The sequence below is a fragment of the Lotus japonicus genome, chromosome 4 (genome assembly GCF_012489685.1).
Source record: "Lotus japonicus ecotype B-129 chromosome 4, LjGifu_v1.2".
Lineage (NCBI taxonomy): Eukaryota > Viridiplantae > Streptophyta > Magnoliopsida > Fabales > Fabaceae > Lotus > Lotus japonicus.
This window is the reverse complement of record NC_080044.1, coordinates 63300298-63326096: the sequence shown is the minus strand read 5'-3', so window position 1 is coordinate 63326096 and position 25799 is coordinate 63300298. Positions and strand designations below refer to the sequence as shown.

The 25799-nt window shown below is 37.4% G+C and overlaps 4 protein-coding genes across 5 annotated transcripts; 3 read left to right on the top strand and 1 right to left on the bottom strand.

Annotated features, from left to right (window-relative positions):
• The first annotated feature begins 209 nt into the window (after positions 1–209).
• On the top strand, positions 210–3635 carry LOC130711687 (uncharacterized). Its single transcript, XM_057561401.1, has 3 exons — positions 210–2225; positions 2519–2609; positions 3088–3635. The coding sequence occupies exons 1-3, from the start codon at positions 315–317 to the stop codon at positions 3276–3278; spliced, it is 2193 nt and encodes a 730-aa protein (XP_057417384.1). The 5' UTR covers positions 210–314; the 3' UTR covers positions 3279–3635.
• Positions 3636–5294: 1659 nt separating this feature from the next.
• On the top strand, positions 5295–8365 carry LOC130711590 (uncharacterized). 2 transcript variants are annotated; one of them, XM_057561269.1, is made up of 4 exons: positions 5295–5459; positions 6515–6624; positions 6721–7840; positions 7928–8365. In XM_057561269.1, the coding sequence occupies exon 3, from the start codon at positions 6789–6791 to the stop codon at positions 7800–7802; it is 1014 nt and encodes a 337-aa protein (XP_057417252.1). In that variant the 5' UTR covers positions 5295–5459; positions 6515–6624; positions 6721–6788; the 3' UTR covers positions 7803–7840; positions 7928–8365. The 2 variants fall into 2 exon arrangements, with proteins under 2 accessions (XP_057417252.1, XP_057417251.1); XM_057561268.1 differs by lacking the exon at positions 6515–6624.
• A 3302-nt stretch (positions 8366–11667) lies between these two features.
• Positions 11668–16472, top strand: LOC130710895 (deSI-like protein At4g17486). The gene is made up of 5 exons (XM_057560282.1): positions 11668–11879; positions 11976–12155; positions 13939–14226; positions 15733–15813; positions 15937–16472. The coding sequence occupies exons 2-5, from the start codon at positions 12005–12007 to the stop codon at positions 16074–16076; spliced, it is 660 nt and encodes a 219-aa protein (XP_057416265.1). The 5' UTR covers positions 11668–11879; positions 11976–12004; the 3' UTR covers positions 16077–16472.
• Positions 16473–17281: 809 nt separating this feature from the next.
• On the bottom strand, positions 17282–19168 carry LOC130710894 (probable receptor-like protein kinase At5g20050). The gene has a single exon (XM_057560281.1). It carries the CDS (start codon positions 18910–18912, stop codon positions 17566–17568), a length of 1347 nt encoding a protein of 448 aa, XP_057416264.1. The 5' UTR covers positions 18913–19168; the 3' UTR covers positions 17282–17565.
• Positions 19169–25799: the final 6631 nt, after the last annotated feature.

The window sequence follows — 25799 nt, the reverse complement described above, 5'->3', positions numbered from 1 at the left end:
CCTACATCATCAGATTTCTTCGAGTCTAAAAACGAATTCGATTACAAAATATGACCGACCTTATTTAGGGCCGAGTGAAAATTAAGTCAAACTCGTCTAGACTAGTCCCATGAACACCATAGTCACATGCATAACAAAATTGACAAACGACTTGTGTTTGGCAGTGCGGTTCATTGACAATTTTAACCCTCGAATATACGACATCAGACATGTCGTTTGTTTAGTTTCGAATTCCGACATCATCGTTCTGAATCTGTCGCTGCAACTTGCAACTGAGAAGGAATGCACAACAGCACACAACAAGATTCGATGCAATGAACTTCGTGATTTCAAAGAATCCTGTTAATCTTCTCAACTATCACTCACCGTGTTCGCTTCTTCGTTTCCATGTTCCTTCGCTTCTTCGCAGTTCAACCACGAAATGGACACGTGGCTCTGAAACTCTCAGGTTGAGAGCTTCGTGTGCTTCTTCTACCTCAGCTGGTTGCTATGGAGGCTGGGATGATCTTAGCGGCTCAGAAGCTCCAGGTGAGTTCGATACGTTGCGCGATTTTCTTGTTTCAATCGGAATCGATGATAGGAAGCACGTTTTCGTGTTTTTATTGGGCCTTGTTTGTGCGATGGCGATTTCTAGAGTTAAGGTTTCTACTTTCCTTGTTCTTCCTGCTTCCGTGTTGCTTTTAGCTGTTGGATTTGCAGCAGGGTCTTTTCAGAATGGAACCTTTGGTGAAGTGAGGGTGAGTGGAAGTAAGAAGAGGGAAAAGGAAAAGGAGGAGAATTTGAAATTGCCCTTTGAGAAATTGAGGAGCGTGGATGAATTTTTTGATGAGATTGATCTTGTGATTGGTAACTTGAAGAGTGATGTTCAAAGTGCTATCAGGAATAAGAAGATTCAAGTGGATGATTTGTGTGGTTATGTTGAAGTCACTGATAGGATAAAATTGTCTGCTTTGAATGCTAGGAACATTGTTAAGACTTTAATCGACGATGAGGAGAAGGCTAACGGCGCGTTGGTTGAGAACCATAAGAGCGGTAGAAGGAAGAAACAAGTTGGAGAAGCTGGGTATCAGATGTTAAAATCTATTAGTAGTTTGTTTGGGGATGATTTGCGAAGCTCCAATTCCACCAAAGTCAGGGAAAATGTGGACAGAGAATTGGATCAAACTAAAGGAAATGGTGGTGTGCCGCCAGTTGAAGATAGGACTTTAAATTTGGTTGATGATAGTAAAGCAAATGGCAAGTTGGGTTCTTCTCAAGACTTGGTTACTGATTCTGTTTTGGGTATGGGCAGATATGGAAGAATGAAAAACAATCCTGAGATAGAAAGTTTTGACTTGGGGGACAATCGCAGAAGCACTAACAAGTTCCCTGGTGAAAATAAGTATAGTTACCCGAACAAAGGATTGAGGTTCACAAATAATCACAGCTTCTCTTTGAAGATGGATTCGAGCAGCACGACTGATATGTGGGAATCCCGCGACAATGTGCTTGATTCTGAAGGCTTTAAAGTCAGAATGAAACACATGGAAAGCGAGTCTTCCTATATGCGCAAGGAGTTGCTTGATCAAAGCCATGAAACTTTCAGGTCTTCTCACGACAAGAGGGAGAGTATGTCTGATAGATCTCGGTATGCACAGGATAGGGTGGATTATGGTGACCATCGCCATCTTGCCAATGACTTGTCTGAAGGTGAGAATGAATTCAATTCCCCTTCATCTGCAAAAGTCTCAGATGATGTGATGTTTGATAGGTATCTTGCTGAAGCAACAGACCTTCTAAAAGAAGCAAAAGAGTTTGTTAAGGGTAGACATGATGAAAAGCAAGCTGAAATCCTGTTATACAGGTCTGCAAACTTACTATCCAAAGCTGTGGACTTGAAACCAATGAGTTTATTGGCTGTGGGACAGTTAGGGAACACTTATCTTCTTCATGGAGAATTGAAGTTGAAGATTAGCCGTGAATTGAGAACTCTTCTTTCAGGAAGAATCCAACCATCATCTAGAAAGCATAGAAGAATATTGAATGAACTGCAAACTAATATTACCAGTGAAGAAGAAGTTACACAATTGCTTATTGATGTGTGTGAAGAGTGTGAAGAGCTACTGGTTGAGGCAGGTAGAAAGTATAGGTTGGCGTTGTCAATTGATGCAAATGATGTGAGAGCCCTCTATAACTGGGGCCTTGCTCTCTCTTTCCGTGGCCAATTGATATCGGATATTGGGCCGGTATGCATTATTATCTTAATATCGTTAAATTTACCTGTTTTAGCTCTTTAATCGCTCAGTTGATTACATGTTAAAATGCTACTTCCTTCATGTGTGCTTAGCTGCAATGACCTGTGTACAATTTAATAAGCAGCTAAATTGGTTCTAGAAATTGGTTACTAATTTGTTTAAATATGATACTAAAGCTTCTGGAACTTTATTGTTTGCTTGACACAAATTATTCTGCCAGTTAGCTATGCTGACATTTGTTGTACATTCTGTTTCTTTATTGATATTATCTGCCAACATCACAGGGTGCATCTTTTGAGGCTGAAAGGGTATTCTTGGCTGCAATTGATAAGTTTGATGCTATGCTGGTGAAAGGCAAAGTTTATGCACCGGATGGTATTATTTCTTATTCCTGAACTTATCATTTATAATCTTAGATACAAGTGCGACTTGAGAATATTATGCTGACTGGTTCTCACTAAAGTACATGGCCTTCTATGGATTGTTAGAATTTAAGATCATAAACCACATACCTGGCTCAAAATAACTGTATAAAAGGTGTCTTTGCATTGTAACAAAAAAAAAGGTGTCTTTGCATGAAGAACTGTATTAAGAATAGGGATTTTGGTCTTTGTAATGTCCATAATCATCTTATCATAGCACACAATCTTTACACTAAGTTGCAACTTAGCTATGTTTGATAGGATCATGCTCATGGAGAATTTTAGCATAGAAAATATTATCTCTTGGGTGTCAGAATGCTTCTTCTTCAGCATCTTGCCATTTCTGTTTTCATATATCCTTTCTATGATGAGATCCAAAGTCCTACTTCTACTGCTATGTTTAACTTGGATTTTAACATGTCGGGTTGCAGCACTGTTCAGATGGGGTATGACATTGCAGCAAAGATCTCGCTTAAGGCCAGGAAGTAGTAAAGAGAAGGTGAAGTTACTGCAACAGGCTAAAAGGCTATATGAAGATGCGCTTGATATGGACTCTAATAACATTCAAGTGAAAGATGCCTTATCCTCGTGTGTCTCTGAACTTAACTATCGACGATATTAGTCTATTCATGGAAAGTGTTATCCAGAAGAATCAGTTTGCTTTCAATTCCAGCTACTATGGTATATCTGCTCTGGATCCAGCACCTGCAGGAGAATGAGTTGTGAATCCCAGTTTCTTCGTCTTCTTCCTGAATCTTCATAGAATTAGACAAAGACAGAAATAATAATACATGTAACAACAGTAATAATAAATGTCAAAGGAAACCATTTTTGTTGTCTTTTCTCTATCCTAGAATTCTTATCAGTGTCAATGTTGTACCAATAGCATGAATTCCCACTATCAATGTAAGAAATAATTATCAACGTTAAATATATTTTTAGATCATCTAATATCAGAGAGTTTTGATTTTAGCCCCTATATTTTTTTCCGCTGCAAGAGATGAATTATCTAACAAAGATTCAGTTCAGGATCCTAGGTGTCACAATCCAGCTCGCACATGTCATTGCACGCTGGCATCATCAGAAAGTTTTTTACAACTAAGCAATTTACTTCTCTGCCACTATAAGCATTCTGGCGATGGCTTGTTGTAGCTGAAAATGGTACAAGAAAGCACTTGAACCACCGTCAGCAGGGGCAGTGGAAGCCTTTCGTTCCTTGGGCGTTAGTGCACACGTTACTGACTCGGTTTCACTTTTGCAAACTATATCTGACAAGAAAAATCATATCTATCAAGTAACAGGAAGCTACAAATTGTAATGAAACAAGTAACAAGTAACAAGAAGGTACAAATTGTAATAAATGTATTGAACTTTTCAACGTTTGTATGCTTAGTTGGATTTTCGTCCCATTCCAACAGGAAAACTAAAAAGAATGTCTAAAATTTGTGGTCAGACTAATCTAATAAAATTGACTTCCTCTTGTAAAAAAAATACTAATCCAATAAAATCACCTAAGAGAGTGTTGGTTGAAGAGGAACGGCTTATTGGCTGAACTCCGGTGTAAAGGTGGTTGAGGAAAGCTATGAGGAGAAGGATGGAAGGGTCTTGATCTTCCACCGTCGTTCAACTCAGGAGGAGTTTTCTGTAAAGACACTCCGACACCTAAGTTAGTGACTGTGAAGTTTGGGGATTTCTCAAAGACTTGGAGTGCGTACCCGCTTCATGCTTGAGTATACCTATAAGAGTGTTGGAAAAGTCTTTGAAGGTTGTAATGAGTGCTTGACATCTAGTGAATCATAGCAGTTGAGCCCCCTGCTATCTTCAGAAATATGATGACTGTGGGTTCCTCGGTTAAGTCATGAGCTCCACACTTGTGCCCGTTGCTAGGTTAAGGAACTTGTGATGGAACATAATGAAGTGATCCGAGCGTTTTAGATGCTCCACACTTATGCATATTGCGTCTTAGATGCTTATGTTCATTAGGAGATAGTGATTGTAAGAAGGAGTGATTGTAGGAATGAGTAATTGTCATTAACATGATCATAAGATATGTGGTTGTCGAACAGTTGACTTAGTCAACCCTAGACCAATTTGCAATCTCAAGTTTAAAAGAGAATAGAAACTGATTAATATTATTTACTGAGGCAAACATGTATATTACGTGGAGTGAAATACTGAATGCATAAAATTGAGCCTAGATTCCTTAAAAAAATAGTACCACCGAATCAGCAAAAGAAGCCCAAAACAAGAACAAAGCAAAACCGGCATGGCAAAGAAAGAAAGTATCACGTGGTACAGAGGAGCGTAGATACACGCTCCTATCAAGGATATATTCCAGACATAACAAATCATTAACAACAACAAAAACAGCGCCGACTCAAAATCAAGAATAAAAACGAAAATTCATTTCCGAAATTACATGTAATTTCCCCTTCCACGTAAGCACCATAGCCTATACTTATATTAGTGGTATATAATCATATCATATTAATATTAAATCATATTATATATGATATTCTTTCAAAAAATATTAATGTGATATTATTAATTTTATTATAATATAATATAATATAATATAATATATTACCTCAAAGATTCTTCCCCCTTATATATATGTACCGTCATTTCCACTGGCCTCATTCTTCTTCTTCTCTTTCTCTCTCATCTCTCTCTCTCTCTCTCTCTAGCAGCGGAGGCTGCTCCGTCTGCTCTGCCACCTAACTCTGATCTTCCAGTCGGAGCTGAATCGCATCTACTCACTCTGTATTTCAGGAATCGCTTAGATTCTCCTTCGGATTTTCCGGTAACTAATTCAAACCCTAATTTTTCTCTTTACTTATTCGATCGCCCCTCGGGTCTCGTTCCTCCAAAGCCCTAATCTTTTTCTCGATTCTTCATCTGGGTCGCAATCGGATTTTGTTTTACTTGCTTGTGGATTCCGATTTGTTTGTTTTTTCAGAACTAGTTTTAATCTGGAACGAGCTTGATTCTGTTAATTATGTGTTTTCGTTTTGCTTACTGGAGGTGGAAGGTTTTTGTAGTTGTTTTACTTGTATTTGAACTGTTCCTTGAGTTGGATTTGTCTGCTCCTAGTGTTGTTGATGTTGTTTTTGTGTGAATTTATAACAAAGACATTGTCTTTTATGTATTATTATTCAGGGATCAGCTCATTTTATATGATGTATGCTGTTTGGGTTCAGATTCAGATACATGTTCCTTTTGTAATTTGAAACTAACGATGTGTTACATTGCATAAACAAGTAGTCAACTGTCTTATTGGTTCTAGTCAGCTCTGTGTGGAAGAGAAATTTGTAATTCTTGCTGACTGCAGTTGTTTCTGTGTTTCACTTGTCTACTTTACATTATTTTTGCCACACATTCTAGAATTGAATTGAATTGCATTGAGACACTACACAGCCATGGGTAGCTTGATGGTTGTACAATATGATGTTGATGTAAATGTGACATAATCTGAATTGTTGGGCTGATAAGTTACAAGGTTGTAGCAAAGATGCTAACTTTCTAGATTACTTAGTGGAAAAAGTGGATCATGGAGAAATGTGAAGGAAAAAGGGGGAAAGTGTAATACACGACTGAGTTCAATACTTTTTTCTCAAGTATTTTTGGGATGCATTATCCGTCCTGTCCTCCTGCAATTAACCTTTCTAAAAAATCCTATTACTTATAAGATAAGAGTTTACAATAATTGAAAGATTGTTGTTAGCTATGAAACCATTATTACACTTCAGTCAACGGAAGAGGGTGGAAGAGTTGGTTCTTGATAGATGCATCTGATGCTGACGTTTAGTTCATATATTTGAAGGTCTTGTGTGCTTGACTAAATATGTTTTTTTGCAGATTAAGCCCTTTCTTGGAGTTATGGAGTTATCTTAATGATAGCTCTTATAAGATTTTTATCAAGTTTTGTAAATATAATTTGCTAGTTCACTCTTCTCAATATTGTGTAGGTCAGTTGTTCTGCAGATGTTTCTGACATCTGTTCTATATAAACTTTCATTTATGACAAATTCAATTTTGTTCAATTACTTTTGTGCTCTCTGCAGGTTCTAGTTCGTTCAATTCTTCCCCTGGGTGGTGGATTAGTGTATTTTTAAAATATTGAAAATTCAAAATGCCAAAGGAGAGAAGAGATAGGTCTTTGTCACATGATAGTAGCAGAACATCACCTTATCCATGCAGCTCTAGTCGTGTCAGAAGATCAGCTCCTAAAACCCCTTTAGAGCCAGAGGAAAATGTTAAAGAATGGGAAGATGCTAGGTGTCCAGTCTGCATGGAGCACCCTCACAATGCAGTTCTTCTCATATGTTCATCACATGAGAAGGGATGCCGCCCTTACATGTGCAACACTAGTTATCGCCACTCAAACTGTCTTGATCAGTTCTGCAAGTCATTTACAGAACCCTCACCAGAACCCTCACCAACAATTCCTCAAGTAGAAAGTCAAACTTCAAACTTGGACTCATCTCAAGTCCAAATTACTGAAGAAAATATCATTGACAATGACATACAAGAAGAAAGAAGTGAAGGCCTTGTTACAATGCAATCTTTGTCCTGTGAGGGCGAGGCTAAGTCAAAGCTAGTATGCCCTTTGTGTAGAGGGCAAATAAAAGAGTGGAAAGTAGTGGAGGGGGCTCGTCATTTCATGAATGCAAAATCAAGGAGCTGTTCTTGTGAGACTTGCAACTTCACTGGTACATATACAGATCTCAGAAAGCATGCAAGGATTGAACATCCTTCTGAGCGCCCATCTGCTGTGGACCCAGAGCGTCAGCGTAACTGGAGGAGGCTGGAGCGGCAAAGGGATCTTGGTGACCTGCTTAGCACACTTCAAAGTTCCTTTGGGGGGGAGAATAGGGTTGATGATGGAATTCCTCCCATAGATGATGGTGGCTTGTTGGCTGTATTTTTCCTCATTCTTCAACCTGCATCTATGTCTAGGGGTGCCACAGGAACTAGACTCCAAATGCGAATCAGGAGACCAACTAGACTCTGGGGAGAAACCTTTGAGGCAGCAGAATCTGGAACTGCTTCTAGAGATGATGCAAATAATGAATCTTCAGATGGAGGGTCTGATACTAGAAGGCGCCGAGTTCGGAGACGAGTAACACCTGACAATCAGCCATGACCTGGAAAATAAAATGTGAATGTTGTTTTTGTTCTCAAGTGGGTGTTCTCTCTAATTCCCTTCATTTTCTTTTTTCAGATGGCTATAAATAGATATTGGTCATCAATTACTTCTGTTTGTTACAGGTAACAGGTGGAGCAAAGGGGAGGGAGAGAGAGGGGATTTCCGGCTTGGATCTTCGGATCAATTGTGGATCAGTTTGGGTTTATGTTGCTGGTTGCCAAAGAATGAGAAAAATGTTCGTTGAATATCCCATAATCTGTTTATTTAGCATTTTTAGAGCATCTTTGCTGCAATTTCTCGAGGTCTGTGAACAATTGAGCTTGAAATAAAATTTTCTGTTGTGTCAGCTCTTTTCTTCTTTTCATGCAAGGGGGAAAAGTGGAGAGAACATATAATGTAAGGCTAAGGGTCCTTGCAAGAGCTTATTTGGGAATTGGGATTGTTAGCCTAAGGACTGCGTAGCTGTTTGCCTCAGTTTACAAAATAGCTCATGATCTATTTATATTTTTTTTAGCTGAGATTTTCTTATAAGTATATATATGAAGAAGTCTTTATATTTACTCCTTTTTCGAGTACATTTCACCAAGTGCTTTAAAGTTTTATGAATTGCTTATACTTCATACAAGTATTTTTGTTTTCTAAATTCAGTAGAACTAAGTTTATTTTACTTTAGGCTATATTATAATTGTGTATTATTATCAAGTATGAGAGCATGTATTGATGTTTGAAAGTAGTATTGTAAAGCAAATTTAATGAAGTGTTAATTAAGTAGAAAAATGAAATTATTTTAAAGCCCAGCATAATGGTAAATGGGTCTTGATGATATCCTAGTCGGGGTTTGGAAAAGTGTAGGGGACTACAGTATCACTTAGCTCACTAAAAGTTGTTCAATGAGATATTAGAGATCTAAAACATGTGAAGGAGAAGTACAGTGGTCTTTATACATAAAACTAAGGTGGATATTAATTGTGGGAACTATAGAGGAATAAAATTTAGGAGTCACAATATGAAATTATGGTAGAAAATGATTGAACATGGACTTGGGGGGAGACTAAGATAAAAGAGAATAAATTTTGTTTTGATTGAAGTACAAAAGAGAGATATTCAAATGATTATTTATTTTCTTTCACTTGAAAAAAGCATATGATTGTGCCCCTATAGAAGTGTTTGTGTAAAGGTTAACTACTAGTGTGAGAATTCCTTTGGGTGTAACTAAAGACTTTTCAATAAGGTTACTTCAAGGCTCAGTCTCAGCCTTGAGTGAGTTGAGTCTGTACTTGTTTAATATGGTTTTAGACATACTTACTGGGGATACATAGAATAACATCTCAATTTGTATGTTGTTTGTAGATTACATAGTCATAACTGAAGAATCATGAGAATCATGAGAAGTGGTTAATTTTAAGCTTAAGATTTGGATAAGGACTTTGGAATCTAATCAATATGGTCTAGGACATACTTACTGGGATATACAGAATAACATTCCAAATTGTCTGTTGTTTGCAGATGATATAGTTCAAACTGAACAATCATGGGAAGCGATTAATTTTTAACTTAAGTTATGGATGAGAACTTTAGAAGATTAAGCAGAAGTAAGACAGTTTATGCATTGCAATTTTAGCAAGACTGATGTTGGAAGTAATATGGAAGTAAAAATTGGAGACAACGTTATACCATAAGTTTCACAATTTAAGTACATTGGATCGTTTATACAAGATAATGAGGATATTGATAAAGATGTTACACACAAGATTCAAGTTTGGTGATTAAAATGGAAAAAAACATCAAGAGTTATTTGTGAATTCAAAGTACCTATCAAGCTCAAAGGAAAGTTCTATCGAACCGCTATAAGACCTGTTATGCTCCGGTAATAAATGGTGGGCTTTAATAAGACAACATGAGAGAAAGTTGGAGTAGCATAAATGAGAATGTCAGATGTGTGAAAGGTGGACTAAAAATGATAAGATACACAATGGTATAACATAAGATATTAAGGTGACGCCTAATAAACTGATAGAAAATCGATTAATGAGGTATAAAGATGTGCAAAGAAGCCTATGGAGGCACTGGTGGGGAGGGTTGCTAATATGATATTTAGTCCCGTGAAGAGATGTAGAGGGAGGGAAAAAAAAGAGCTTTGAAATATATTGTTAAAAATGATCTCATTATCAGTAATATCTCTCATAACTTGATTTTTTATCGAGCTCAATTGTGTGGTATGATTCATTTAGCCGACCTTACTTAGTGAAATAATGTTTTTGTTGTTATATATATATAATGGGTTGTATCTTATGAGAAATTTTTTTTTATATAAGAGTGTAAGAATAAATCACGACCATGAGATCTAATCATGAATGATCAAGAATAAAACATGAAGACATGTGACTTTTTTTTTTAAATCACATGACATTTTTAAGTGGTCATGTGACCATGAAATTATTTTAATCTTGAGTATTCATAATTAAATCTAATGGTCGTGATTTATTCTTTCGTTCCTATATAAAAACATATTTATCATAAGATACATCCCATATATTACAAATTAGAGAAGTAGAAATAATTTTTATAAAAAATAAATATTCATACAAAATATATGATTTATTTAGTGTAAATTAAAATTATTTCATTGCTAATCATTTACAATTTTGTGTGAGCATCCGCGATTAGGGGAATAGCCGCTGACCCGTGCTTGTATCAGAGATAATCATGGGCCCTAAAAAAATAATAAATATTTATTTAAAGATATATATATACAATGGCGGATCTAGAAGAAAAAACTAAGAGGAGCTAAAATAAGAAATCAATACATAATTTTTTTTTACACCCAATACTCATACACACAAAGATGGAGATAAATTAATTCATGAATATTGAAAATTTGTTTTAAGTTATGTTAATAAAAGGAAAAAATTCATGAATGTTATGTTAATAAAAGGAAAAAATGGAAGCAAAACGAAATATTATCAAAAAAGTCCTAGGCTAGGTTGGAACCTAAGCTGCTAGGTTGCAGGGGAAGCTTCTAACCACTGGGACGATTGGCATTCATAGTTATGTTTCACATTTTATTTTATATATTGTTAGGTAATGAAAAAAAACTAAAAAGGATACCTTTTATATAGAATTTTTTTCGAAAATTTCGGGGGAGCTAGAGCTCCTCCTGTCCTAACTAAGGTCCGCCACTGTATGTATGTATGTATATATATATATATATATATATATATTATGTTTTAAGATTTATTTAAAGAAAAATATCTGTTTTGAAGGACATTTAACTATTTCCTAAAAGATATTCTTAAAAGAAGAAAACAAAATTACTTAGAGGATGTGCTAATATGAGTATGTTATTATGAGATTTAAAGAGAATTGAAATTTAATGTTCTGTAATGAATGATTTGTCTGAAATGTCTTTAGGGTTACAATCAAAACATATAACAACTCTATTTAAAATTGAAACACAAACAATCCCGAAAGTAGTGTGACCTCGACCCGGGGGTGTCTTTTTGGGAACCCCGTTCCCACCGCGCTTACGACCCGGCTGGCCTTCCAGGTATAGTGGGAGTTCTCCCGTTCTCTAGTCAAAGACTTGGTTGGATGCGGGATCTACTTGGAGGAGCGGTACGAACGTTAATATTTTTTTTTTGAAACACAGAAGTAGTCAATATTAAGGTAAGTAAGGAATTGAATATTTGGTTAAAAATAAGGAATTGAATAAATTTAGAATAAGTTTCTTTAAAAAATTAAGAGTCTTTTTTTTTTCAAAATTAAGAGTAAAAAAACTAGAAATTAAAATGACAATTTTAAAAATAAAAAAGAGCAAAATTTTCTGATATGAAACATCCCCAGTTGTTTTGACACAAGTGTGTGATTCAATTTCAAATGATTGAACTGAAATGATGAGTTTCGCATGTGGACTCAAATTTGACCTGTCCCAAGCAAAAAACCACTTTAGCAATTAGGAAAGTAAAAGTATGTAACAAAGAAGAACCAGGATCTTCTTAACTAGTTGACCGGAGAACCGGAGCTGAAACAAACGCTGTCGCCGCCGGTTGCGACAAAACAACCTCAAAGTTTAAGGTTCCTGTCTCTAACTCTTCACCCTGAAACATAGATGGATCTGTATTCTGTCTTTTTTTGTTGATTTTTTTAACAAGGTTTCCCTGTTTATCCCAGAATCTATAGAGGAAATTTCAAAAAGGAAAATGGGAGTGGGGAACGGGATTTCCTCCTCAGAATGCGATGATGGCGGCAACAAAATCAGCTCTTATGTTGTGTTGAATGTCTACGATCTCACCCCTATGAATAATTACATGATTTGGTTTGGACTTGGGATCTTTCACTCCGGCATTGAAGGTAGCTTCCATCATCTGCTCTCTCTCATCATTTTTCCATTGCTTCAACATTTTTAACTTCATTGATCTGATCTTTGTAGAGGGTTTTTTTGTTTGCCCATTTCAGCTTAGCTTTTTGTTTCATCTTTATTACTTTATATGTATTCCTGTGAGTGAAAGTTTGCAACTTTTCTCTGACAAGGGGGTGAGAGTGAGATACATTACTGACTAGTGACTAGTGCTTGATTCCAAACTAGAACATAGAAGCAAAAAAATGCAACTTTTTAGTTTGTTGCTGATTAGGTTCATATATCATAGAGCAAACTGTGTAAAGAGGGGAAATTGGCATGCCGATTCAATGAACATAAACTATGCAAGCTAAATTACAAAGGCATTACATTTCAAATCACTTGGGATAGTTTGGAGGTGAGAAGGTGACACTGTTATTTGTAGTCCTGCATCCTCTCTCCTAGTTAACATCGGATAGTGGTGAGCCTTGATAGGGCTACACTGTAGCGCCGCGATATCCGTGATTTGACAACAATGGGGTGGGGCCAGTGTTTCAATCTCAGATAGCAAAGCATAGCGGTTAATCTCCAAAGTGCTTTTGTACAATAGCGCATAGAGGGATGACCGCTGTAGGAATCAGCATCCTCTTCTGGATCCAAGTCTTCCACTTTCTTTTTTTTTTTCTTTACTTTCTTCCTCTTTATTACTTTCACTACAATCACAGCTTGGTTGCTAGTTGATCAGCTCGGGCATAGAAAGGAAGAAAGGCGCAACGGAGTGAGAGTTTTCTAAAACCAGACCCTTTTTAGCATGTTTTTAAGCAAAATCCCTAAAATACTACATCAAAGATTCCCTAACCTTAAACTTCCAGATGTCTACTCCCACTGAATAGCAGCTAGATAGCACCGTGGCAGCCGCTAGTTCCTCTGCTTTAGTGGCCTGACACTAAACTGTGATGCTATGCAGCAATTTCAAGCAGCAAGAACCCGCTAAGCACCGCGACGGCGCTATCGCATCTTTATGGTGCGCTATTGACAACTGGGGTGGTGCTATTGGTATATTCAGAAAGCCTCCAGTCTGCTGGAGCTCTTTTAATGCTGAGAATCCCATTTTCAGCAGCTGTCCATCAGCTCTGTTCACAGTCCTCTTAAAATATTTCCCCTGTCAAACTTCTTGCTCTCGGATCTGACATCTATATTTTGCGATCTTCATGTTTGGCTCCGAAGTACGTCACTTATGGAAGTATTTTAACTATATATAATCCAATATACATAACATTGGTAGGTTGGTTAAAAGCATTATATCACAATAAAAGCTACAATCTCAATGTCAAGTGTATGCTGATCTACTTCTTCAGTTGCAACATAAGCACCTAGTTATTGTCAAAATCATATAACATATTTGACACCTTGGAGTTTTTCAAAAGTGAAGCTTTAAGGAGATGTTATGTGTAGTGTGTCTGAATGAGATGTTCGGGTGTCTAAAATTGATTTTCCTGGTTGATTGAGAATCTTATGTTCGATAAAAAAAATGAAAATGGTCATATTTAAACTTACTGAATTTTATCCATTTGATATACTTCTTCTTTACAGCTCTTGAATTTTCTGAGTAAGCATGATATTTTTTGTATGATTATTTGGTCATAACTGTTCTGCATATGCTATCACTCAAGAAAATCTGTTACTTTTATGCTGAGGTGTTCTCTTTTGCCGTTACTGCATTCCAATGCTTGTTGCTATTGCTACTGTGGGGAAGCTTATTCTCTTTCTTTCTTTCTTACTTTTATTCACAAATAGTGCATGGTAAGGAGTATGGATTTGGAGCCCATGATTTCCCAGCTAGTGGAGTTTTTGAAGTGGAGCCAAGGATGTGCCCTGGATTCATTTATAGACGTTCCATCACTTTGGGCCAAACAAACATGAACCCTTCGGAGTTTCGGGGATTTATTGAAAACATGGCTTCTGAGTATCATGGGGATACTTATCACCTTATATCCAAGAATTGCAATCATTTCACAGATGATGTCTCATATAGATTGACCGGAAAAAAAATTCCAGGTTGGGTGAATCGGCTTGCTAACCTAGGTAAGACTGTAAAAGAAAAATCTCTTGTAAGCTTTTTATTTTACACCTCTGTATCTATATGCACTCCATATTTATCTTCTGAATTTTTTCATGCTTTCATCTTTGGTCTCCATCTATTTATCAAGTGAGAGACACATCTAATATTAATGACCTGTCTAGCAAACCTGTTGGTCCATAAAGCTTACGGTTATTATAGGACAATTCTTTCCTCTGCGAGAGAGGCTTGAAACGCGGCTTGAAGAATAATGGCCAGGTGCTGGATCGGTGCGTTGATGTTGGTGATCTTGATCCTGATGCGATTCCATGGGTGCGGCAAGGATTTTGCAATTTCCTATTCTAATTTTTCATCGAGAGAAACGGATATCGTGAAATCTTGACCGGACTCAGCGGAATCGACACCATGGCTTTTTCACATTGATCCCTTCTTTGATTGCGAAGGTGGGAAAGGTTTTACCTATCCCGCACGGACGACGCCAATGTTCATGTGAGGTGAACAAGACTGGATCTAGAGCTTCCAAGGAGAGAGTCCTAAACCTAGCCATTTCATTATGAAGATGAACTTGCATAATACAATAAATCATCCTCCTTTTATTGAGGTTCTTAGCCTAAATACATAGATTTGGGCCTTGGTGCTAAATGGCGCACACAAACATAATCTGCCCAAAAAGGGGGGCGAGGTCGCCTAAGCCTATAAAGCACATAAATCGCCGACATGGCATAAATAATACATGAATCGCCAGCATGGCGTGAGAAATACCTTGCCATGGCGTAATGGTGTGAGACCGCCCATATATGGAAGAGATCGCCCATAGGAGATTAAGGAGTCATGACTGATGGCTTGCCATAGATGGCTCGTTAGATAGAGACTCGCTTGCCATGTAGCATGGTCGCACGCAAGGTAGTACTATAGTCGCCCAAGAGTGGTCAGATCACTCCTGACCTGTTCCCAAGTTCACAAGACACCAAGCCTGAAGCATGAAGGCAAAGTGTGTCTTTGAACTGGGTCACCTTGATTCGCTTCCTCAAGGACCAGCTTGCCATCTACCAGTCAAGTAAGGAAAAAAAACTTTCTATAGAAAAATTAATTCATGGCCTACTATGTATCACAAATATAGAACTTCAATTTTTTGTAGCTGTGTGATATTTCAATTGGGTTTGAGTAAATAGTCGAAAATAGAATCTGATGATGATATCATGTTTTGGTGATGTTTAAAGTCTGTTCAATCTGCTTTCTTCAGGTTATGTTCTCTCAAATAAATTACTTTCTCTGAAAAGATGAAATTTCAGTTGTTTTTGAGAGAATAACACCATTTCTAGTTTCATGATCGTATGAAAATAATATCATTATGGGTGATAAATCTAATCCAATGCATTCATTGCTCTCTTTTAGGTTCCTTCTAAACTTTTTGGCCGCATATCTTTCTATTCCTGCAGATTACAAGGGCATAATTTTTTAAAAGCACATTGAAAATAATCCTAACTTCAGCCTTTTGGTCAAAATATCAGGTGCTTTGTGCAGCTGTCTACTTCCTGAAAGCCTTCAAGTAACAAATGTTAAACAGCTACCCGAATACCATGAATGCTCCGGTGGGTATACGTTCCCGTTCCCTGTCTTTTTAACATTATGTATCCTGATGCATAAATTTTTTCCATCTTGTCTTGTTAATATATGTAACCTTCTGTGCTGCCTTTTTTGGGGACTGTTTGCAGAAGATGAATTTGTCGATTCTCTTTCATCTGCCACACCCAATGAGTCACCTGATAGAGATGATGAGCAAGAAAGGAACCTTTTGTTGCTAACGTCTGGAGCTGTGGATGTTACTTTCGTTAAAGAGGCCCGTGTAAAGTGATAATTATGTGTTCAAGGTGAGAAAATGATGCAGGCTGTCTTCGTTTGAATACCTGTCCAGTTGATCAGCAGTGATTCTTTTCCCATTCTTCTATAGCTGTCTGCATTGTCTTTGATTCATTCGTCGTAACTGAAGTATCCAAACTAAATTCAGCGCTTTGTTGTTTTGTTTATAGAGTCTAGTGCATGGGGGTTGCAGGCTGTCATGTAAAATTGTAAATGGCATTTACAGTCTGTAAATTGTCTAAGTTATGAAATACTGTGTAGAATTGTCTATGTTTGTTTTGAGAGATTTATGTCCAAAAATGACCTTAGGAACTCCAAGGACAGTTTGTTTTATGATTTCCTGGTGAAAGATAGTCTCAACAAACGAATTGGTGAATGTCAAGTTTCAACATAGTAGTATCTAAGAATTGCTCGTGGATATAAAATGAAGGGTTTGATTACTTAAAGTCAATCTAGATTAGTTTATAATGATAGTGGCTGTAGTAGTAGGAATAAAAAATTATCTGAAAATACAGTAGTTACAGATTTTTTCTTAAAAAAATTAACTATAGTGAAGTGATATGCAAATTTCATTTTTAAATATAATATATGATCGTTTGTTAGTGAACTAAATTGACACTATTCTATTACCAAAAAAAAAAAATTGACACTATTCTTGGCAAAACTTAAATGCAAACATTCTCTTCTGAAATTCCAAATGAAGAACAGTTAATAGTTAGGACTTAGGAATCAGCGAACAAGTGGAATAGATTCTCTTAAAAATAGTAAGTCTTTAAGTAGCATGCGTATTTACCACCCTCCCTTTTTTAATTGACTTCGCACATATTATCTTTTCAAGAAAAGACTGGTTCTAACTTCTCACTCGTCTTTTTTGTTTGGCTCTACCGATTTGTGCAAAAGATTTAGTCAAACGGTTATAGAATAACATTGCCTGCATTGACTTGTGATTTATAAACATAGTATCCGTACCAATATTTGAAAGAAAAGAAGGGATCCAGGTTCATACATTCAACAATTTCCTACATTCACGCATTCACGAATCTTAGGCCATATGATCAAAGATCTGCTGACTAATATTTCTCACCAAAATTAGACGGTAGAGATATCTTACACGGCTAAGATTTGTTGACCGCATGAATTTAGATAATTACCGACCCCAAGCAATCCAAGTTCAAAAAGAACATGGAAAAGGAAAATAGGTCAGGAAAAAAACAGAGAAACTTTATAAAACTTCCTCATTGAAAGATTTAAGATATACAATTGAAGGAACTAATTAATCACAAAAAAAAAATAAGAAGCTAAGACCTCAAGAATCAACTGCTTTAGGAACTCTGATCCCCAATTTAGTGTGGCAGCTTAAACTAAACTTATAGCCTCTGTGGATCGAATTCTATTTCCCCAGAATCAATTCTATCGTCTAGAAACTACTTTCGGAACAAATTTTGTCTCTTAGAATCAACTGTAGAAAAATTTCTAACATTCACTTATCTGGCAGATAAAATAGAGGTTCCCATTGAGTAAGTAGATACACGATCTTCATGGCTTGACATAGAAGTCAATAACCTTGCCAGATTATTATGATCAGCAGGGTCTTCATCCACAGACAGCAAATCAACAAGAATCATTCTACTACTCGGCGGCTCCTCCACCCTCACACGCCGTTCAAGCATATCCACCACTTCTGCCATGCTAGGCCTCAACCTTGGCTTCTCCTGAATACACCACAAAGCAATATTCACCAATCTCCCCACCTCACCCTCATCAACAACACCCCCTCTCTCCACCATCCTTTTATCCACAATCTCCATGAACTTCCCTTCCTTCACCTTCTCATTCACAATCTTAGGAAAAAACTCCCATTTCATCCTACCCTTTTCCTTAGGATCCTCCACCCTTGACACATTCCTCCTCCCTCCAATCATCTCCAACAAAACCATCCCATAGCTATATATATCAGTCTTCTCTGAAACCCCTCTCTCCAATAACCATTCAGGTGCTAAATACCCTCTAGTTCCTCTAATATTTGTCATAACCTGACTCACATCTTTATCAACAAGCTTAGACAAACCAAAATCAGAAACAACCGCTTTGTAATCCTCATCCAAGAGAATATTCTCAGGCTTCACATCAAGGTGCAAAACCCTTGACCTACAATCATGGTGAAGGTAGCTAAGCGCTTTGGCCACATCAATAGCCACTCTATACCTCAAATTCCACGGCAAACAACCGCCGCGACGAACCCGAGTTCCTTCAACCCTTTCAGGAAAAATCCAGCAATTCAAAGACCCATTTGGAATAAACGCATAAACAAGGTACCTTGGAGCTGAAGGAGCATTGCAATACCCAAACAGCCTCACCAGATTCACATGCTGCACACTAGCAATCGCTGCAACCTCCGATCTGAACTCCCTCTCGCCACGATCCTCACCGTCGATTCGTTTCACGGCGACGGAAGTTCCGTCGCTGAGAATGCCTTTGAAAACCGAAGCAGATGACCCTCTTCCGATCAACGCCTGAAACCCATCGGTGGCTTCTTCAAGCTCCTTGAACCGGTACTTGGTGGGAACTCCGGCGACTTTTCGCAGAAAACTGTACTCGATTCGAAGCTCTCTGCCTTCTGTTTTCAGCTGCGACTCAAGCACCCTCCGGCGCCGGTGGTAACGGTGGCGGATGAAAACGCAGGAGAATACGGCGAGGATGACGGCGACGGAGGCGCCGCAGATGAGGAAGAACGCTCTGGAGAGCTTCAATGAGACACGAGCGACGATGACGACGGTGATCAACACAATCACTGAGATAACAGCGATCGTGTTAACTTTCTTATCCTCCATCAAAATTTCATCTTTTTTGGAAGTGAAGATGTGATAAGCAAAATGAGAAAGTGGGTAGAGGGAAAGACTTTGTCTTTATGCTTGTACCTGCTGCAAGTGCAGATGGTTGTTGAATAGTTTAACTCAGTTTGTGATGGAATACAGAGAAAAAGTGTGTAATTTGGGATTAAATATTGGATTAATTTTTCAATGATAGGGATCATTAATCATGTTCAAAAGAGCTGAAAAGATGAACTTGGTGGGGATTTTATAGTATTTATGTGGATGTGGATTAGAAACTACCAAGAAGCTTAAAATCAATGACCAATGTGGTCTTAGTTGAGGGCAAAGACCAAAGAGCCTGCGTTTGGATTTTTCAGACTAAAGAATTCTTCTATCAAACGTGGGGTTTTGATTTGGTCAATGATTGAGTTCTCCACAAGTTTGAGTGCATGTTTAAATTTACATAAAACTACGGCTTAATTGCAGTTTTGTTCTCTGATCTAACATGATTATGTAAAAGTGATCTCACATGTTTAAAACGAGCGGTCAATGTCCCTAACGTTTGTGCCGTGAGCGATTTAAGTCCTTCCGTCCACTTCTGTTAGTTGACTAACATAATTGTTGACATGTGCTTCATTAATTGACATGGCATGTTGTGTCCCCTCGCCACACAGATAAATAATTATTGAAATATTTTTCCCCAAATTAAAAATTTCATCTTTAACCTTCATTTCCATCTTCTTTAACCAGAAAATCATCTTCAACCTCCATTTTTCACCTTCTTCAACCAAAGGCACAAAAGAAAACTTAATCTGAAATCAAAACCAAACAGCTCTTGCATCTTTGAAAGAACTGTTATATTTTTCTTCTCAGATCTGGAACTAGACCTCCACCCCCAATACCATCACCCCAACCACACCACGCCACCACCACTTAACAAGACGCACCCACCTTTGTCCCCTCTCTCACCAATCCTTATAATGAAACCATTTTGGGCGAGAGGGAAGAACCCAACCCCAGCAACGACATCAACATCAACAGCAACAACGGATCGAGTGATGGAGTCGCAGATCTATGGGAGAATAATGGAGTCCCAGATCCGTTCGTGTGGGTGTGAGAGGAAGAAGATGATGGCTAGGGCGAGGATATGGAGGAGCGATGTGAAGGTTCGGTGGGTAAAATTAATTTTCTGATTTGTGTTTGATTTCTAGAAGGAGAGGGGGTTGGGTGAAGGGTTTTGTGGTCTCAATCTCTCAATCTGGGTTTCTGGAAGTAAAAATTTTGTGTTATGCGTGAATGTTGGTGGTGATTTAGATTTCTGAGTCTAAACGAACATGTTTCTGAGATCTCAATTGATCAATGAGTTATGGGTATGATGATGATGATTCCGTTAGTCAACTAACAGAAGTGGACGAGAGGACTTAAATCGCTCACGACACAAACGTTAGGGACATTGACCGCTCGTTTTAAACATGTGGGATCACTTTTGTACAATCATGTTCAGTGACGGATCCGAGAATTTTATGATGTGAGGGCAACATATACACATAAATTTGCAATACTAAAAATCTAATATATTATTATTAAAACTTGAATATATATATATATATATATATATATATATATATATATCATTATTCTTTATGAGTTTTCATGAACATTTAGAGAATTTTTTCACAAATGAAATAGAATATTTTATCTCATAAGAACATAAAATAGAACATACCAATTAAGTGCTATATAAAATTTTAAATGCATTCATCACAATTATTTTAACATGACGATGTATGACACTACTGTAAATTAAGTTGAAGATTTTTACTAAAATGAAAATTGCAATCTAATACAACAGTGAAGATTTCACTAAAAAGATAAAATGTAAGCGTTAATCTCTGATTAAAGAATGATAATTAAGAACAAAAGTTTTTAAAATGAAAAAAATGACATGTAGCAGTAACTTAAAGAAAATATATTAAAGAATAAAACAAATTAGAGAATATAAGAAAATGGAGTTAAGTATGTCCAAGAAATATTGTTACTGCAAGAGAATTGAGAAAGAAACAATAAGTGGTTCAAAATCCATAATAAAAAACTTGAGCTGTAAGGGCATTCAAAATAACAATGTAAAGTTGTGGTGGGGGCATTTACCATATTGTTGGGGCAATTTAACACTTAATGTTATTTTTTTTTGGTACAGTAGTTAAAGAACAAAAAAAAAAGAAAGCGGGAAACCCGACCTAAGGTCTCACAAAGGAGACACCCATAGAGTCAGCTAATAACAAGAGACTCATCTCATCTAAGGGTTGGTCAATAGAGACTAGACTATTATTTTGAACAGCACCAAACTTAGCTAAAAAGTCAGCACACACATTCGCCTCCCTGAGAGTATGTAACACCTCCACACTCCAATCACGGCTCAGTAAATCCTTGATATCCCAAATTAGAGAAGCATAAATGTGACGTGCCGGAGGAGTAGAATTCACAAGAGTGACTGCCTCAAGAGAATCGGATTGTCACTATGACAATATGGTATCTTAGTATTAAGAAATGAAATTCAGGTGGGGGCAAATGCCCCCATACCTCCTCAAGTGCATCCGTGCCTGATCATGTTAGATCAGGGATCAAAACTGCAATTAAACCTAAAACTACAATGTCAAACCCATCATAGGTGGTAAAAGTTAGTAGTAATTACTTCTGTCGACGACGATGATTTTTGTTTATTGTAGTTTTTCACAATGTATACAATATGGCACATGCATTGAACCGGTGTCGAGTCAAATGTAAATTTTCAGTTAAATCAGTATCACTCTATCACTAGTTTTTCTCTCTTTTATTTCTATCTTTCAAGTGTGGTTAGGTTTGAGGTGTAACTTGGCTTAAATTTAGTCAACAAGTGGGTTCTTCTTAGTAATGACGATGGGAAATGAGGGCTTCTCAGTTTATTATTTAATGACAGTGTCACATTGCTCTTTTATAAACTAAAAATGAAAAAAATTCAATTAGTAATTAATTATGGAATAGTCATATTTCTAGAAATAAAAAACAATCTTAGTCAAACTTGATTTAATATATATTTTCAAATATTTTACATAAAAAAATATATGAAATAAAAAGATATTAACTTACCAAGAAAAGAAGGGACTAGTCCACTATCAAGCATGTAGATGGTTAACTAACGTAAAGTTGTTCTAATTTAAGTAATTTTTTTTTGTTTGAATTCATGTAAATGCACGTAATTTAAAAGAAAGGAATGAAAGAAGGGATTTGTCCCAAAAGAACTAAACAAGGAAGGTTCTCGATGAGAAAATGAGTAGATTCGTGACAATGGAAATTGGGGCACAAACATTCGAGACAAGGACGGAGGGACCGGGGTGGCTCACCGGTGCCGCCACACCCCTCATCTTTACGATTTTCATTTGGATACTATGCATATTTTTCTTATGACCCCAGTGATAAACTTAATATATATTATCAGGTAACCAATATCATTTAACACATATATTGTGGCGCATAAGGATACACATGAATAACTTCCCAACTATTCCTGGGTTCGAATCTAGGCTTATAGCCTTACACCATTTAATTTTCATTTTTGAACAAAAAGGACTATAAAAAATGAAATTTGCTTCAAATTAGTGTGAGACCCAAGATTTTAAGCTTAAAATAAATTAGTGAATTCCTTATTAACGAATAAGTTCGATGTATCGTGAAGGGAAACCTGAACAAGAGTTTATTGGATGAAATAAATTTATGAAGGAGAAGGTTCAGGAAAAGTTCAAGGATTGTATCAAAACCGATAAGAGTTATAGCACGATTAATATTCGCCTAAGCCTAGGTCAAAGACACTAGTAAATAGCTAATTTACACTTTAGGACGCGATGGAAACTAATTCAAAAAATCTTCAGAGAAATGTTAGAATTTCTCTTATTCGTCTATAAACAAGTATTTCGATGCGAATCCCTGGAATGTACGAACGTCAAATTCCAATTCTCGGAAGTTTGCCGAAACGGAATCCCTGATAGTTCAAAAACCCTAAAATCGACGGACGATGAAGACTTTTTCTATTCGGAGCTTCAAATAAAGATTTCATCCGCGTGTGCCCACTCTAATCGACGTTCCAAATCTTTCTTCAGAAGGAAGTTTCTGCATCCGAGGTCAATATCATAAAGTGCATAAAGTGCATTTTTAATGCCGGTAAGCATTAAAAACAAGCCTCGAAAACCAAAAATCATACCTGATATTTCTTTGAAGAATTAGAAGATTCAGCGGGAAGAATATCGTGTCTAAAATACGTTGGAATCAGTAGGAAAAATCGGAATTGCGAAATTTTCATTTTTCCGCATTTTCCATTTCCTATATATAGTATGAAAAATGAAAAAAAAAACAAAAAATCCCAAAACACACACACACGGCCGAGAGCTCTTGGAGGAAAGGAGGAAAAGTGTTTTTTTTTCCAATTCTTGACCGATCGTCGTTCCGTTCGTTGCTAATCGAAGACATCGAGGTATAGTTACTATCCCTCACTTCTGATCGTCAGATCTGTCGACTTTTTCTATGTTTTTCTGAGCTCAAAGTTTGGAGCTTTTTGTAAAACTGTCCAAATAACTTGATTTCAGTGTCTAAACTTATTGCCTACGTGCTCTAGAGCATGAATATCCGGTTGTTTTCTGTTGAATCTCGCCGAATTGCCGCCGAGTTTCAATTCTGCTCAAAAACCCATTTTTATGCTGAGGTTCCGCTTTTTGGATCAAAAACTCTCGACTGAGCTTAGCTTTAGTAGGATTAGTTGTTATAAATGTCGTTAGGATCGACCCCATCTAATTTGTTTTTCGAAATTCTGATTTTGAGTTTCCGAGCTAAAAATATTGACCAAAATACCCCTGCGACAGTTTTCGACCCGATAATTTTTCTGAGAGTTTCCCTGGCCTAGATATCGCCTAAGAATACCTAGGAATTGATTTAGATCGAAGAAAAAGTTCGAAAACCCTATTTTCCATAGTGGCCGAAACCTATTTGCTTGGGTACCGTGTCCAAAAATAATTTTTGAGTCTCTATGACCTGAGCCATTGCGTAGCTCTTTCAATTGTCGAAATTTTGGCGCTGGTTTTGTGTCATTCCGAGTTCTGTAGCTCGAGTTATGCACGTTTTAGCGAATAAAGTGTTTTTGTACAAAACTTGAATCGAGTCAAAACTCATCCATTCGGGGGAAGCCCTTCCATTCGTGCCTAAATGTTGTACTCTGAAGCTTCTCGAGCTTTGTCGACCATTAGTTAGGATTGTTTCGACTGTATCGACTTGTGTTGATTCATTATTGCTTTGTTTGCTCAAAGGTTCAATTGTGGAAACCTTGGGATTGACTGAGCAAGCTTGTGAGCGAGACCTGCACCGCGAGACTAGAACAACTCAAGGTTAGGGCAACTTACTTACTAGCTATTTGTATTGTAGGCGTCGATAACTTCGACTTGAGTATTGCTTGATATTGAATATTGCTTGGATATTGTTTATCGCTTTGAATTGGAAAATGTTTTCTGGAGGCTTCGGCCGGGTGAACTTATATGAGACGTGTGTCTCCGTTTTCTGAGAGGCTTCGGCCGTTTACTGGTTTCTGTCTTATCGCTTTCTAGTGGATATGACAAGGTTATGTTTACAGCACTGCCATATTGATTCATCGCTCGATAGAGCTTGATGTATTTGCGTTTATGATTAAATTGTGCTGACTATATTCGTGCATTTTGATGCCACTTTTGGAGTGTAGAATACACTTACCTTCGTCATGACAAGGACGGGTTTGTTTTGGGAACGTTTGTTAGGTCGGACCAAGGTTCGAACCTTCATTGTTCTAGGGGATCTAGTGTTTTCTCGGGGAGTTGTTTGGGTTTGATGGAAACTTTGAACTTATAGAGTTTTGGACTGAAAATAATCATAATCTGTTTTATGTAAATAAATCCATAATATATTTATTAAGAATATAATGTTTTTAATTAATGACCATGATTCAACGGAAAAGACTTAGGAATGAAAGTGAGTTGGAAAACGGGAATGGGTCGGTGATCCTAGCTTTGGGAACTTTATTTTGAAAGGTGTTGGAAATGAAAAACTGAACTTTGGAATTAACGACATAATGGACTAATTCACGATGGAACATTTTACCTAATAAGAGAACTATTGTTTTAAGGGAACTCATTTTATGGGGAAGAATTTGAAGACGGGCTTTAGCCAAGGGTCTGGGCGTTAGTAAGGTACCTAGTAGAGTACACTTGGCACAACAGGTAGTGACGGTCAGCCGTGTAGAGTTGTATCGTGCCTGTTGATGTCTGGCGTAGCAAGCAGAATGGTTAAACCCGTGGGGTCACAACCGACTTGACTATAGCCTAGGTTTCTCATTGTAGATGCCTTTGGTCAATGAACCAATTTTACCTGTGAGAACGAATCGTTGTTTAGCTAACCATATTGCACCCATGCATACACGCGATGAAGTGCCAAGTGGAGTACTTCGGTATAGCAGGAAGCAACGATCAGCCGTGTAGAGTTGAATCGGTCCTGACTATACCTGGCACAACAGGAGGTAACGATCATCCATGTAGAGTTGTATCGTGCCTGTTGATGTCCGGCATAGCAAGCAGAAATGGTCGAACCATGTAGAGTTGGATCGTCTTGACTATAGCCAAAGGTGATAAGCGACGCCCGAGCAGAAATGGTTAAACACGAGGCCAGTGTTACGACCGTCTCGAGGTGCCCAGCCTTTAAGTGGCAATACCATTGGTTTGTCCCGTCGCCAAGCAGAGTGACGTTATTTGGGTTTGTGTCAGCATATTCTGCATTGGCACACCATGCATCTTATTATGATTACCGTTGTATGACATATCATGCACTCTAACTATAATTGTTGAGACTTGATGATTTGA

Excerpts from the sequence above, each read along its gene's own strand:
- LOC130710894 (XM_057560281.1), bottom strand. The coding sequence starts at position 18,912 with ATGGAGGATAAGAAAGTTAACACGATCGCTGTTATCTCAGTGATTGTG.
- LOC130710895 (XM_057560282.1), top strand. The coding sequence starts at position 12,005 with ATGGGAGTGGGGAACGGGATTTCCTCCTCAGAATGCGATGATGGCGGC. Across the intron at positions 14,227-15,732 it reads GAATCGGCTTGCTAACCTAG|GTGCTTTGTGCAGCTGTCTA; the intron begins GTAAGACTGTAA and ends TCAAAATATCAG. Across the intron at positions 15,814-15,936 it reads CGAATACCATGAATGCTCCG|AAGATGAATTTGTCGATTCT; the intron begins GTGGGTATACGT and ends GACTGTTTGCAG.
- LOC130711590 (XM_057561268.1), top strand. The coding sequence starts at position 6,789 with ATGCCAAAGGAGAGAAGAGATAGGTCTTTGTCACATGATAGTAGCAGA.
- LOC130711687 (XM_057561401.1), top strand. The coding sequence starts at position 315 with ATGAACTTCGTGATTTCAAAGAATCCTGTTAATCTTCTCAACTATCAC. Across the intron at positions 2,226-2,518 it reads TGATATCGGATATTGGGCCG|GGTGCATCTTTTGAGGCTGA; the intron begins GTATGCATTATT and ends CCAACATCACAG. Across the intron at positions 2,610-3,087 it reads CAAAGTTTATGCACCGGATG|CACTGTTCAGATGGGGTATG; the intron begins GTATTATTTCTT and ends GTCGGGTTGCAG.